This window comes from Camelus ferus, chromosome 4 (assembly GCF_009834535.1).
Source record: "Camelus ferus isolate YT-003-E chromosome 4, BCGSAC_Cfer_1.0, whole genome shotgun sequence".
Classification (NCBI taxonomy): Eukaryota; Metazoa; Chordata; class Mammalia; order Artiodactyla; family Camelidae; genus Camelus; species Camelus ferus.
Window position 1 is genome coordinate 66,405,917 of NC_045699.1, and position 14,533 is coordinate 66,420,449.

The 14,533-nt window shown below is 41.2% G+C and overlaps 1 protein-coding gene across 8 annotated transcripts in view; it reads right to left on the reverse strand.

Moving 5' to 3' along the window:
- MAPKAP1 (MAPK associated protein 1) overlaps positions 1-14,533 on the reverse strand; it is a 208,856-nt gene that overhangs the window by 42,484 nt on the left and 151,839 nt on the right. For 7 of the 8 annotated variants that reach the window (XM_032478440.1, XM_032478438.1, XM_032478439.1 and 4 more), the window contains one exon: positions 11,802-11,909. The exons of the other annotated variant lie outside the window; for it this stretch is intronic. In XM_032478440.1, coding sequence (XP_032334331.1) covers positions 11,802-11,909 — 108 coding nt within the window. The remainder of the gene's footprint in view (positions 1-11,801; positions 11,910-14,533) is intronic. 8 annotated transcript variants of the gene reach the window in all.

Below are 14,533 nucleotides of genomic sequence, written 5' to 3' on the forward strand. Positions count from 1 at the left end.
TTTTGAAAGAGGTAACAGCTCATTATGCTAAAATGCCAATTATTATAAAAAACCCCACACTTAAGAGTTTTACATTTTATGATGTTGGATTAAAACCAATTTAAAAATTACTATAACGTGACATATATAATTTTTTACTGAGTAATTCCAATGCCAGCTGCTAATAAAGCATCTTCGCTGTAAATGATAATTCAGATGCTTTTAGATAAAGTGGTGCATAAATATGGCTGGAAATTGATTTAGCTTCTTATAGAAGCTACTGAAGAATGACATATTTTGTTTAATACACCAGCTAATGTAGTCCTAAAAGCTCAAACAAGTGCCAGTTTTCACTCCTAAATTTGCTGTGAGAGATTAATGAAAACTTTATATTTTGCTGAAATGTTAATAATGGGCAGATGAGATGATAGGATTTTAGTAGAGGTCTTAAAGCTATGGAATAACCAGCAAGGCTTGTCAATTTCCTCATATCAATTTTGCTCAAGACTTATATAGCTGGAGCTGGCTCAACACACTAATGCTTCTTGTATTGACCTTCTACTCTCTGACAGTGTAAATTCATATTCCATTTGAGGATTTAAGTCCCCCTGATACTTGGGTGAGTTCTGAGCCTTGCCCCGGCTGACATGAGGTGTGTTTACTTTTATGACCAGAAGGGCAACAGCACCTGGGGGAGCAGAGAAGGAGGGAGCAGTCCTGCGCTCACCTTGGATACATGCAGCTAATCCCAAAGCAGCTTATCTGCTGAATGGGGAACAACTTCTGGTCTTGGAGTTCCAGTGCCATTTCTCAAAGTAGGCTCAGGAGTGCCTGTGCTCAGAGGGGAGCGTGTTTGTGTGTACAGATCAGTCAGCTATCCAACCTGCAAGCTACTCTCCCCATGCCTGCAGTAGGCTAGACTGTGAAGGCACACTGCTGAGGATAAGGCAGGGTTCCTGATCTCAGGAGCTTATAAATACACTACAGAACACAAAGAAAAAAGTATAAGGCAGGGAGAAGTGCCCAATAAATGATGCATGCAACAGACACTTCATCTAATGACACAATCTGAAGGAGAGCATTATACCAAAAGCATTTTTTTGGACCAGAAAAGTTCTGACTTTGCATGTACACCTTTACTGCTTGTATCCTTCTGGAAAGGGGTGAACCCAATCATATATGACAGATGCTTGGCACTGCATCATTTGTATATTAAAATTACTACTGTACTATCAACTTCACATTAATAAACCACTTCTGTTAAGAGCAGACATTTTTATCTACTCAAAGTAAAAAACAGAACCAGAATGTCTTAAAAAATAAACATATTAAAAAAAACTCCCACTCCTCAAACTGTTAATTTAATTGAAATATAACCCTTTGATATTTTGTTAAATTAGCAATTAAAAAGGTCACAAGCAATTAAATGAAACAAAAGCCACACTGTGTTCATCTACATTAATGCTGAACTGGGTCTCCTCGTGAATGACAAGATAAATTGTAATGGTGCCTTCAAAGACTTCACAATGTATTTTGTCAAAGTCGGGAGTGTTAATGTCTCTATGTGCCATGGATTACCATAATGTATCGTGTCAAAACGCTCGAGCTGCAATAACTCAAAGATGTATTGTGATAGATCAAGTTTTGGGGAGGGGCCTAAAAGTGACTTGAGCACCAGAGCTCACTGGTGGACTGACAACAGGCTCTGGAAGGATGCCAGAGAGCACATTCCTGACATGGGAAAGTTTGAGGGACAAGCAGGAAATCCAAGAAAGGCAGGAACTTAGCTGTCTGGAGTAAGGAATCAGGAAAAAGGAAACAAGGAATGGCACCCGTCTTAATGGCAAAACCAGGCCAGGGTGGGAGGGGGCAGAGGGAAGGGCAGAGGAAGTAAAGGAGGAGGCAGGTGGAGTACATGGCCTGCAGCCACGAAAGAGGAGGTACTGAGAGAGAGCCAAGGGCTGGGATGTGGCCTTGAGGCTTAACAACACTGGAAAGAAGCTGGAAAACTGAGTTCAGAGATGTAGATTCAAATCCTAACTCTGACACCAAGGGTCAATGACTGATCAAAACCTTGCCCAAGATTCCACTGTTGGGAAGAGGCAGAGCTGGGACAGATCCACTGATTCCAGAGCCCATCTCACCACATTCCCACGAGAAGCAGCAAGGACAGGGTCTGGGTGGGTAACTAGAAACTCTACGTTAGTGGTTCTCAAAGTGCAGCTCAGGACTCCCAGGTGTGTGTGTGGGGGGAGGCGGGTCCCATAACCTCAACACTGTTCTCATAATAATAACAGTAAGACATTATTTGCCCTTTTCATGTCTATTATCTTACAAGAGCACAAAGTAATACAGAGCTCACTGATGTGTTCCTGATTCCACGCTGCAGTCAACCTTTAAGAAACGATTCCACTTGAGTTTTGGTATAGCAACGAAAATTAATACCCAGTATTATCTGAAAAGGCCACTGGAATACTCCCCCTTATTCCAACAACATATCTGTGTTAGTCGAATTTTCTTCATATACTTCAACCAAAACAATTTACTGTAACAGAATGAATGCAGAAATAGATATGAAAATCAAAGTGTAAGGCAGAAAGAGAAAGAAAAATACCATATGATATCACTCATATGGGGAATCTTAAAAAAAGAAAAAAAAGAGGACACTAATGAACTCATCTATGAAAGAAACAGACTCACAGACATAATAAACAATCTTTTGGTTACTGGGGAAAGGGGGTGGGAAGGGAGAAATTTGGGAGTTTGAGATTTACAAATGTTAACCACTAAATATAAAAACAGATAAAAAGCAAATTTCTTCTGTATAGCATAGGAAACTATATTCAATATCTTGTAATAACCTTTAATGAAAAAGAATATAAAAATGAATATATGTATATATATGCATGACTGGGACATTATCCTGTACATCAGAAACTGACACATTGTAACTGACTATACTTCAATTAAAAAAAGTATATTCTATAAAGCCAAACATTATAGAAATCTGCAAGAATATAAAACAGTGCCCACTGGTTTAGGTGATAAGTCAATAATTTATCTTCCTGATGGAACAAAAACAAATGCTTTTCAGAGAAAGAAATAAAAACCCAAACCAAAACAGAGCCACTCTGACCATTAAATTTTTAAAAGAAAATATTTTAATTTTATTTTTAAAATGTCTAATAAAAATGTTATTTATGTTAACATATAATGGATTTACTACTGTTTTTAATACATTCATAAATATTTTAAAATCTCTTAGTTTTTAGTCTTAGAACTCATTGTACACTATTGGCCTTGTATTCATAGATACAAACTACATAGGACTTCAAACTCCATTCTATGGTTCAGTGAACCTTAGGCCATGTCAGAAAGGCTCTAGTCTAGTTATAAGTTAAAGTAACTTCTATCTTCCTTCTCCAGAAAGATCTACACCAACTCTAGGACTCAATCAGAAGTCTGGTGGCCTTTGTTACCCTCTCAACTCCCACGTCAACTCTCCGTAGTTTGTGTTGCGACATCTCCTCCAAGTCCGTAAATAGTCTCCCAGCACCCATCATATGACCGAAGCTGTGCTGGTGGCTTTGGGAACATGGGAGGATGGCAGGATTCCCAGATGATGGAAGGGGATAGGCCATCCACAGGGGGAATAAATATGGGAAAAACGTGGAGTCCACAAAGTGCGAGCATATATTACATAGGGAACAGCAAGTGTTTGCATCTAGCTGGTGTGAAGAATCTGTGAAGGGGAGTAGTGGAAAATAAAGTGGTGGGTGGTGGTCGGGGAGAAGTCTTCAAAGACAGCACCACCCATCTCAGGACCTGGTGTACAGTAAAATACTGCTGTGCAAATAACTGAATGTAGAGTAAACAGACCATCTTCTGGCCCATTCTATCTTGAAGCCTTACTGCTACTCCCCACATAGAATAATGCCTGTTTCAGCTAAAATGGATTTTGTTCAGGTTATAGCATCTGGCCAGAATGTCCTTTCCACTCTTTAAAATTTATACACCTCAAGGTCCAGGCCAAGGTCCAGTCTTCCCTAATCCCTTTCCTGAAACCCTGCCGCCTTTTGCTGAAGGCTCTCATGATAAGTGTCCTGCACGATAAGCATCTATATCCCCTTCTGGACCATGAGCTCCTTGAAGGCAGGAACATTCCATCCTACAGAGCACACAGCAGACATTCTACAGATGCTGCTGGTGGCACGAATGAGGTTGATGAAACGCAGGTTAACCATAACAGTACCTGAGAGTGCACACCATCCCTTGTATTTACGTCGGTTCCTAGAGCCTAATACCCCATTCCTAGTTTTCCTCTACCAGACAGGGATCCTGCCTCGACAGCAACTACAATGGCAGTTAACACTCAGTGCTCACTATATGCCAGACATTATGCTCAGCACCTTAAACACATCATCTCATTTAATTTTCTCAATGTTCTTTTATGTTGCATAGTATTATCCTCTTTCTACAGGCAAGAAAATTAAGGCTCACAATGTCATCCTGCACATACAGCCATACAACTAACATAGGCTGGAATTAGGAAATAAACCCAGGTATAATTCCAAAACTGTGCCCTGAACCGTCACACAACCCCTTGAGTAAAAATGTTCCTTAGATGGGCTGGGACAAATCCATGGTCCACAACATATCTAAGGAGAACACAATCATGCCTGGCTTTGCCAAAACAAACAATCAGGGTAAAACCGAACTCTCTCTACTCCTTCTATAAGACTCAAAGTGAGATGCGTGAGTGAGTCATGGTGAAAACCTCGCCTTTATCTTTCTACATCCACCACATTTTTTTTCCAGAGGCCTTTTAAGTCCCCAAAGCCTCATAAGCCCCAAACTTCAATTCTATTAAACACTTCCCTTCAGCTACTAGTCATTTTTGCTGGTCTCTAAAAAATAATCAATAGGTGATATACTACAAGGCACACATGCGCACTTGCATGCCCCCTGCAGTAATCTCTTCAAAGCCACCAGGATCACACGGCAGGACAGACCCTTCACTGAGTCGGCAGTGCTACAGCCAGGTTAGAGATCCTTGCTGTCAGTGTCTAATTGATTAAACTCTTGGAGTCAGAGCCTTTCCACAGGGAGATTTCAGACCTCCAATAAATCAGGGTAATCCTGTTTTATGAGGTGATCAGAAAGAAACGATTTCAGGTTTGCAGAATTTCTAAAAAGAGCAGATTATGGAGGCAGGGGCTTGGGGGTGTGGGGGGAGGTTTAGGCTTTGCATTCAAGCTCCTGCTTGTCCCTCAGTCTCATCCTTTCAGTGCTCTCTCCTTTGCTCACTTCATTCCACTCCATTCATTCGTTCATTCCCAAATATACCAAGCTCCTTCTTAAGGCCTTTGGACGAGTAAGTCCCTTGGCCTGGAATATTCCTCTTACTCATTATCTGATTAATTCCTCTTCATTCTTCCTCAAGGAAGCTTTCTCCTATTCTCATCAGCTCCAGGCCCCTGCTATATACTCTTTTATACCCTTCACGGCACTTATCACAACTGTGAGCTCTGTGATGTGGGGGCTGTGTGTCCTTTCTACTGCCCCAGCACAGTGGCTGGCCCAGAGGAGGAGCCATCAATGTTTGGGGGATGAATGAACAAATATGTGCCCAGAGTAAAGCCTTTACAGGATGATCATTCAAGGGTCTGGACCACTGGCTCATTAAGGGTTTGCTTGGAAGTTAGGTTGATAACAGAATTCCCATCACTTTCTCTTCCTCCACTGAGTCTTGGCCCCTATTCAAAACACAGGAAAAGTAATGGAATCTTCCAAAGAGCCTGGGCATTTTGGACAATTTACATGACAAAATATCTAAGAACTGTAACATCTGATCAACACTGAGGCATCTCTCTCCCTGACCTGAGTCAGAGAATGAGGGCACACATGCTGGGAGACCCCCACCTCCCATCAGGGGAGTCACTGCAGAAATGTCACCTGATGCATTACCAAACCATTAGTCAGGGGCTGCAGGGTGGATTCCAGGGCCAGGAGCCTACCAGAGGGATGCAAATCCCCGTGCCCTCACTTAGAGCTCATACAGGGTTTGTGGCTCATCAAACATGTTTCCTTACTGCTCTAATGTACCAGTGTATCGCTTAATGAAAGTTCTTAATTGTAATTCAATTAATTACATACACAGAGTCCCCAATTACATTTTCCAATAAGACATTGGCTGTGGTACAGGTCTAAATGCACTTAACCAATTTTAATATATTAAGACCAATTTCCCTTGAATACTAATTACTACCTAATGATAAAATGAAAAGGGGGGAACTTTCAAGACAGGGGGAGAGTGAAAAATGCAATTCATGTGGAATTTTTCAGCCCACATGGCACAATGCAGACACTCGTTACTGAAGAAGTAGTGTGGACAGGGCACAAGTTTGCAACCAGTACTGATCAGCACTGTTTTTCGCCCTAGATACCACCTACCCCTGGCTGTGTTGGCCATTGCCCAGAGCAGCCTGTGGGAAATCGAAGAGGCTAGAGGGAAAAGAGGAATAACAGGGAGATGAAAGGCCACCACACACAAGCGCAGGCTAGCCGTGGTATGTGGGCATAGGCATTGGCCTTGCGTCTGTGTGTCATGGGCGTGGCCAGCAGGCGCATCAGGCGGTGTACTTTACTATGTGAATTTAACGCATACAATCTCATTTAATCATCACTAATAGCCCTACAGGGTAGGGATTCCCATCACATTTTACAGATGGGGAAGTGAAGCTCAGAGAAGGACTTGCCCAAGGTCACACTGTGGCTCCAAACATCCTGCCTTTCTCTCCTACAATATACACGCTACACTGCCAACCAGCCCACATGAACCAGGCTGCAACTGCAAAAGGAGACACACAGGTATTCTGGCATCAGGGATAATGTTTCTGTTCCATTTAAATTCTGTTAGCATGCAGCAAGCAGGGAGCTATTATCCAGTATCTACTTGAAGAAAAACTCTCACCCACATAGAAAATTCCTTACAGTGAACCCTCTTCCCCCACCAAAGCCAGACACGTAACTGGCTTTCAGCAGTAATTCAACCTAAAATATATACCACGAACACTGCAAGTCATATCCATTTGTAAATAGTTTCCTTGCACGATCACATTTTCTTCTGCATTTGAAGACTGCTTTTGGGGTATAATAAAAGAGGCTTAAAGCCCTGGTACTTAAGTCACACGATAGAAACTGGAGAGATTACTAATTTGTAAATGAAGAAGGCAAAACCTCCAGAAGCCAAGGAGAGCCAGCAGGGAGTCTCCAGGGCTGGCACAGAGCACACACGGGAGGAGGGATCAGCCCACCATGAATAAGCACAAAAAGAGGAGCTGGAAACACACCAGGATACGAGTCATCCACTGTCTATGGTTGCTTGTTTATTTAATAATATTGATGGTGGTGCTGAGGGTCGGGGGAATCCCAAGTACCACTACGAGAAACCCTTATACATAAAGATGCTCACTCCAAACCCAAGTTCTGTCTAAAAGCCATCACATACTAGCCCCTCGAAGCCCTAGTGAGAAGGCTGGGGACGCAGGGATTCAGGAGGCTCACTCCCTCCAGGGGAAGGAGCCACATCTGGCCACAGGTACTGGGAGGTAGGGGGGATTCAGACCCAATCGCTGCCCTTAGTGGGTGGGGTTGGGTCACAGTTCAGTGTGGAAGAGGGCAAATACATCTAGTAGAATCAGTGAGTGATCAGAGAGGGTAGGGAGAAGGACGCTACCTGAGCCCAGGGAACGACAGCCAGGTGGTCTGGGGAGCTTTAGAAGGAGTTGCCTCCTCTCCTGGGTCTTCAAGGGGAAACTAAAGGATGTGAAAGAGGGCTCCCACAGACTGAGACCCAGAGACATGCCCCCTTGCCACAGTCCACTTCTCTGGGTGGCTGCCCATCTCATGTTGAAGTTCTTCCTCACTATAGCCTTAAATTAAGGACATTTCAATGAGGTACTGAAATAATGGAAGGTCTCCTTGAAAAAGAAAGGAGATCAAAGGAAGTAGAACTGATGTTTAAAGAACAGCTGAATCCTCTTTCTATAGCAACTTCTATTTACGAAATAAAAATAGATTCCGTTCTTTCACTAGACTGAATGGACAGAAGACATATTTTCTAGGCCCCCCAATTATTATCTATGTGACCATGAGCAAATCACCCCCTTAGAGACTCAATTTCTTCTACTATAAAATAAGGATTATGACCACACTAGCCTAATAACAACAGCATCTCTATCTCATTTAATCCCCACAAAAACCTTGTGAAGTAGATTCAACCACCTCCACTGACACAGGAAACAGGCTCAGACAGGTGACGTGATCTGTCCAATGTCAGAGGCTGCCGTGGCTCACCTGAGGTCTGTCTCATTCTAAAGACGGGGCTTTAAGCACTATGTGAAAGATGATGCGGGCAGACTAGTGGGTGACTAAATAGGAAAGACACAGTGTCTGACACTTTTTGGTACTCCATAAAGCCGATTTAATTTCAGGCTTATTTTAGCCCCGACAATGGGAAATTCCCAAGTTTCTCGCTTAAAGCTGTGGAAACAGTAGGTTGGTTCATGCTGCATCTTTCTTCTAAGGGCCGGGATGGGCTACCCACATATAATCAGTGGATAAGGGAAAAGGTTACTGGTAACATCTGGCAGAAAAGGCAACTGAGGTTCAGTTTGGTGCCAGGGTTTATACAGATGCTCGGACAAGAATGGAAGTCTTCTAATCCTCTCCATAATGTGCTCGTGTTTCCTCTGGTCAGATTCCAGCTTCTAGCAGATGGTTGGTTGAAGGATGTGGTAGATTATCAGACAAGAATCCAAACTGGAGAGCTCAAGGACTTTGGCTTGTCATTTTCTTATTTAGGCCAAGATTCAAGCACAAATATTACATCTCAGTCCCTGCGCAGAAACTCTTGTCATACTAGCCTCATTTGCAAGCTTCTCTCTCATAGTGTATAAAGACAATTGTTATCACCCTTCTTAGGACTGAAAAGTTAGGGTTTTTTTTTTTAAATCAATAATCTCAGGGTGGGCTTTAAAATCACATAGCTGACTTAGAATTCTGGTCCTGTCACTTACTGACTTGGGGCAAGGAACCTCTCTCCACAATCAAAATAGTATCTTGTAAGGTGGTTGGGAAAATTATGAGGGAGAGGAAAATGTTTAGCATGGTGACTTACAACAGAAGGCCTGAATAAAAAAAAAAATCTTCTGATGTAGCTGGTAAAAAAAAGATATGCCCTGCCACTCTGTGGAAGAAAAACTGGAAGGCTTATATTCACTCTTACAGCAGTGTTCTCCATCAAATGGTTTTACTTATGAGGTACACATCTCTTCTGGGACACCAAAGCACATTTGCTGGAAAGTATTCTGCTTGCAAGTTCTCTGGTCCTATGACCAAGACTTACAGATTTGCCCTGGCCCTGACTCTCCTTTCCCCTCCATTCTCTCTCACTCCCTCTCCCATCACATACCTCCTCAAGGGCCCTGACTATTTTCTTACTCCGGACCCCTACAACCCTGTCTCATCTGCTCCATGAGCCACAGAATGCTGCTCTCTCACTATTTATTAATTACAGTTTATAAATGTTGAGTGTTTATTATGTGCCAGGCACTATTCTAAGAGCTTTATGATTAAAACTCACTGAATCCTATCAACCTTATGAAGGCAAATGAGAGGTTAAGTAAATTGTCCAAGGTCACACAGCCAGTAAGTGGCAGGGCCGGAATGTGAACTGAGGCAGCCTGGCTTGATAGCGTATTCTCTTAAACACTGAATAATAGATGCTTATAATTTAGTTCACGTCTAAAATGGCTTTAAGAATAGCAAGCCTGTCCTGATCAAATATACCAACAGAAGTAAAAAAAATTCTAGTTTTGAAATATTTTTCTTTGTCTCAATCCAACTTCTTAATAGGTAGCAATTGGAGAACAATAATTGGTTTGACTGAAATTCCTACTAAAAAATTAAAAAAACCTTCTCTATAAAAATATTTATTTTTATAATTTATTTCAATTTTACAAAGACTAGTTATAATATTCTATTGATCCCAAATCACTGACTGCCTGGCACACTTTGTAAATGCTGGTATGGGCTTTTTTCACTAACAAAGTGATTTTGACTCAAAGGCAAGTATTGAAAGCGCCTTGCAAATCCTTTGAGATCGGGATGCTGAGGCTCCCAGAGGTTGCACAACCTAATTAAGACTGTGCTCATACTTAGGAGTGAGAACTTAAGATTTTGAAGCTTTATCCACTAATTTTCATAGCTTCTCTTTCCTTGTATAAGAAAGTTGGCCTCATCTTAAAAAAACAAACAAACCCCAAAACAAACCCAAAACACAATATTCAATCACAGTATACTGTGGAATACTATGCAGCAGTTAAAAAAGAAAGAGGTACACTTATATGTGGAATAACACATGGATTAATGTGGAATATGTAATAATCTCTATGTGACATGTTGTTAAAATGATAAAAGAAAAATGCAGAACACTGATGATAGTTTGCTATCATTTGTTTTTAAAAGGGGGGAATATGTTTGTGTGCATGTATATGTGTATATACATATGTCTATGTGTGAGTATATTCATGTACATATACAGAATATGCCTGCATATGCTTAGATGATTCCTGAAAAGATACCAAAGAAACTGAGAACGACTGTTGTCTCTGGGAGATGAATTAGGGGAGAGAAGAGAGGCTAAAAGTTTTCACTATAGATGCTTTGTTATCCAAAATTTTTTTTACATGTATAAGTGTTACATATCAAAAATATATACCAAGACCCTAATATATAACATTTTATCTTATTCATATAACAAGGAGTGAACATTTTGAAACGGAATCCACTGGAGAGTTCCTATATGCAGGGCATAACCTATAGTGGGCAATGAGTGAATATTTGCTGAATTAATGGTATGGGTCAGGGACACCCTCAAAGACTTGATAATCTAGTGGGAGAGAGAGAGACATCAAATCATCATTGAGAAAAATAAATAATTATAAACAGAAATACATGCAATAAAGAAAAAGTAGCATGCTCTATGATGGTATATAAGAGGGAACCCAAATGAGGGACAGACCAGGTTTAGGCAGTGGGGGGACAGGCAGACCACAGATGGCCTCCATCAAGGTGACGTTTAAACTGAGAAGAAGGATGAGAAAGCTAACCAGAGTGACGGAAAGTGTTCTACACAGAACAAACAGCCTGTGTAAAGGCCCTGATGGTGAGGAATGATGGTGAGCTGGCTATTACGATCACAGTTTTCACATGTCACTTGCCCCTTAAGTCAATGGGGGTACAGAGGAGAGGAATGGCCAAAATTCACAAGAAAGAAGCTCTAGAGAGAGAATGAAAGGAATTAACTGAAGTTTTAAAGAGGCCTTCTACACAGCACTAGGAGCCACTATCCTGCCTCCTGCTAAGATTACGAAAATGGTTGGAATTTTCTAAAACTTGATGACTGAACAGTGATACTGACAGGGCCAGTTGCTTTATATACAAAATAGCCTTTGCCACAGAAAAGGCCTCATATTTCTAAGCTGTTTTCAGGACTGTTCCTAAGATAGGAAGCTACAGTTTAACAGATAAATATTAATCACAGAGTGCTAAACAGGATACAGGCGCTTTACCAAAAATGGTGAAATCAATCATTTCACTTTGGGATACACCGTTTTCCAAGGCAGATCTCAGCCTTCGTGCCAAAAGAGTCACTTCAAATGTGTCTCGGGAGGCAGACCAGTGAGTGTTCCCAAACACAGGACTTCTAAGCAAGCTGCAACGGACAAAGCAAGCATGGAGCGAGGAGGCCAACGTACTGTTCTCGCGGACCAGGCAGAACTCCCACGCGCTCTGGCTCTCCAAAGTGCTCTCCAGGTCCACGGCGACATTGGGCTCACTCTGCTTCTCCAGGCGGTACTGAGGGCCTGGAAGATCAAAGGGGCAGGAGGAGGGGAGGCAGTCTGAAACAGTGAATTTAACATTGAAAAAGCTGATAAAGCATTAGGAAAATATGGAAGTCTGTTTGAGGGTCTAGCTCACCAAGATGGAAGAGTCTGGGGTTTTTTTTTCCCCACAAGGTTTCACACAATTGTCTGTTCCATTATCAGGTCTATTTTTGCTCGAGTCTCCCCAAAACAAGATGAGAGGTAGACGGCTTTTGAGTCAGACCAACCTGGAGTCACAACGTGGCTACAACGGTTTCCCAGATATGAGCAGGTAACCTACCCTCTCTGAATCTGTTTCCTAATACCTAATGTGGGAATAATTATAGCTGGAAGGATTATTGTGACGATCAGAGATGATATAGGAAAAATACTTAGTAATGCCCCTGCCTCATAGGAGGCACTCTAACAAAACTATTTATTATTAATAATTATTATGTGATCATGAACAATCAATTATAAGCAGGAATAAGGTATGTTTAGAACTCTAATATGATGACAGTCCAAAAATTCAAAAAAATTTTTAAAAGGCAAGTGGGGTTAAAAAAATTTTTTCAGGTTTTTGGGTAATGATAACAAAAGGACAGTGGCTGCTGATTTGTTTTTTTGCTGAAACAAAAACGTTTACAAAAACACAAGAGGCACAGGTTCAATAACACCGAAAACCAGGAACATTCGCTGCCCTGCATCACAAAGGAGCCTGGCAGATCTTAAACACTGCAGCATTTTATAAATTCATTCACGTATTTCTTTGTCAAGCCAAATGACAATCTTATTCTTCTCAGATAACACTTAATGGGTCCAACGATCAGATTCAAGACTGCTCTCCCTGCTAATGGATATTGGAAAGATCAGAGGTGTAAGAAACGGTCTTATTATTTTGACTATGAAAGGCGTGTTTGGTCAGATAGGAGAGATGCTAGAGATCTGAGGAAGCATCAGAGGCCTTGCGGGGCTCCTGGGCGCAACGTGTGTTTTTAGATACATTCCTCCGCTGTTGTCAACTTGTTGATTATGCATACCCAACACTTCTCCTCCATCAGTCTGAGGCATTTCACTCATCTCAAGCCATTCTCCTCTCCCATGTTCTATGTTCATCTGCAGCACTGTAGACTTTCAGTTCAGTTTCATGGTATATTTGATTTTTTCTCTAATTGGTATTTCTTTAGCATTTCTGCCAATTGTCAGAGTTCTTACATACATCCAAGTCCTGTTTACACTACTTACAGCTTTTAAACCTTCACTAACAATGCTCGAGACACACACAACTATTTAAGGAAATACATGCTCAGACATTTACACAATTCTTAGAAACTCTAATATTCAGTATTCAGGTCAAGAAAGTATTGTATTTCAGCACTATATATAGTTTCATTTTAATTTCAAAACTATTAAGCAAATAAAGGTATGGAAATAGATGATTCTTAGTCTCCACTATCCACCACCTGTCGGTGCCAACATCTGTCAATTACCAAGCATGTTTACTGCTTATCACTGGATGCTTTCACATACACTGGCGGAAGTAATTACAGAAAAGTCATGCCCAGCTGAACTTTAAAAAGACTTAGCTGGTGAGAAATTCCTATGTGCCCTCTCCTTTCCCCCCTTCCCTCTCCCTAACACCCACCTTTCACAGCTGGGGGCTGCTTCAGCCCATTAGAGGGAAGAGAGCCACCCCTGAACCCAGAGAGCTGCTTTCTAAAACACTGGCCAGTTACTCTCTAACTGTCCCACCCCAAGTATCTCCCAACAACATAGTGTATTCATATCCACTCCTATGAATTTACAGTGAAATCTGGGAATAAAGTGTAGCTACAGTAAATCATTTTTTAATGACAGCCAAAATTTGGGAACAAGCCATATCCAACAGCAGGGAGACTGACTGAACAAAATATTGTAAAATACCATAAAGATATTAAGAGTGATGTTGCAAAAGTATTTGATTTCATAAAACATATTTTATGAAAACAGTAAATCATAACACAATGTGTACAAGATGATTGATATGAAAAATATATGTAAAGCATGGGGGGTGCAGGGAAGACTGGAAGGTCATTTCAAAATGTGAATAGTGGTTACACTGGATAGTGGGGTAATGAATGTTTTTACTTTTCCTTAGTGTTTTCTTGTATTTTTCAAACTTCCTATAATTATTTAAATAAAGGCTACTTTTACAATTTAAAAAATATCTTATGGGTGTGGGTATAGCTCAGTGGTAGAGTGCATGCTTGGCATGCATGAGGTCCTAGGTTCAATCCTCAGTATCTCCACTAAAAAAAAAATCCTATGTATTTACAAGTCCTCCAATTTCTTACTATGCCATTTTTTCTAAGGATACTTTAATTACCACACACTGCGGCCTCTCCAGTGGGTCTTTCATATGCAATAATTTAATCAAAACAAGACATTACCTGTTTATGTTATTTTCATCTTAAGTAACCCTGCAACCTGGCATGCTCACTCTTTGAGCAGTGATTAGGGTTTGGGGCTTCCACAGCTGTTCACCTACCTGGCCACTGGATAGTAAGTAAGCTACCCTTTCCTGATTCTGGGAGCCAAGGCCTGGTTGCACCAGAGTGTATTTCACGCTGGTCTCCTTTGTATGT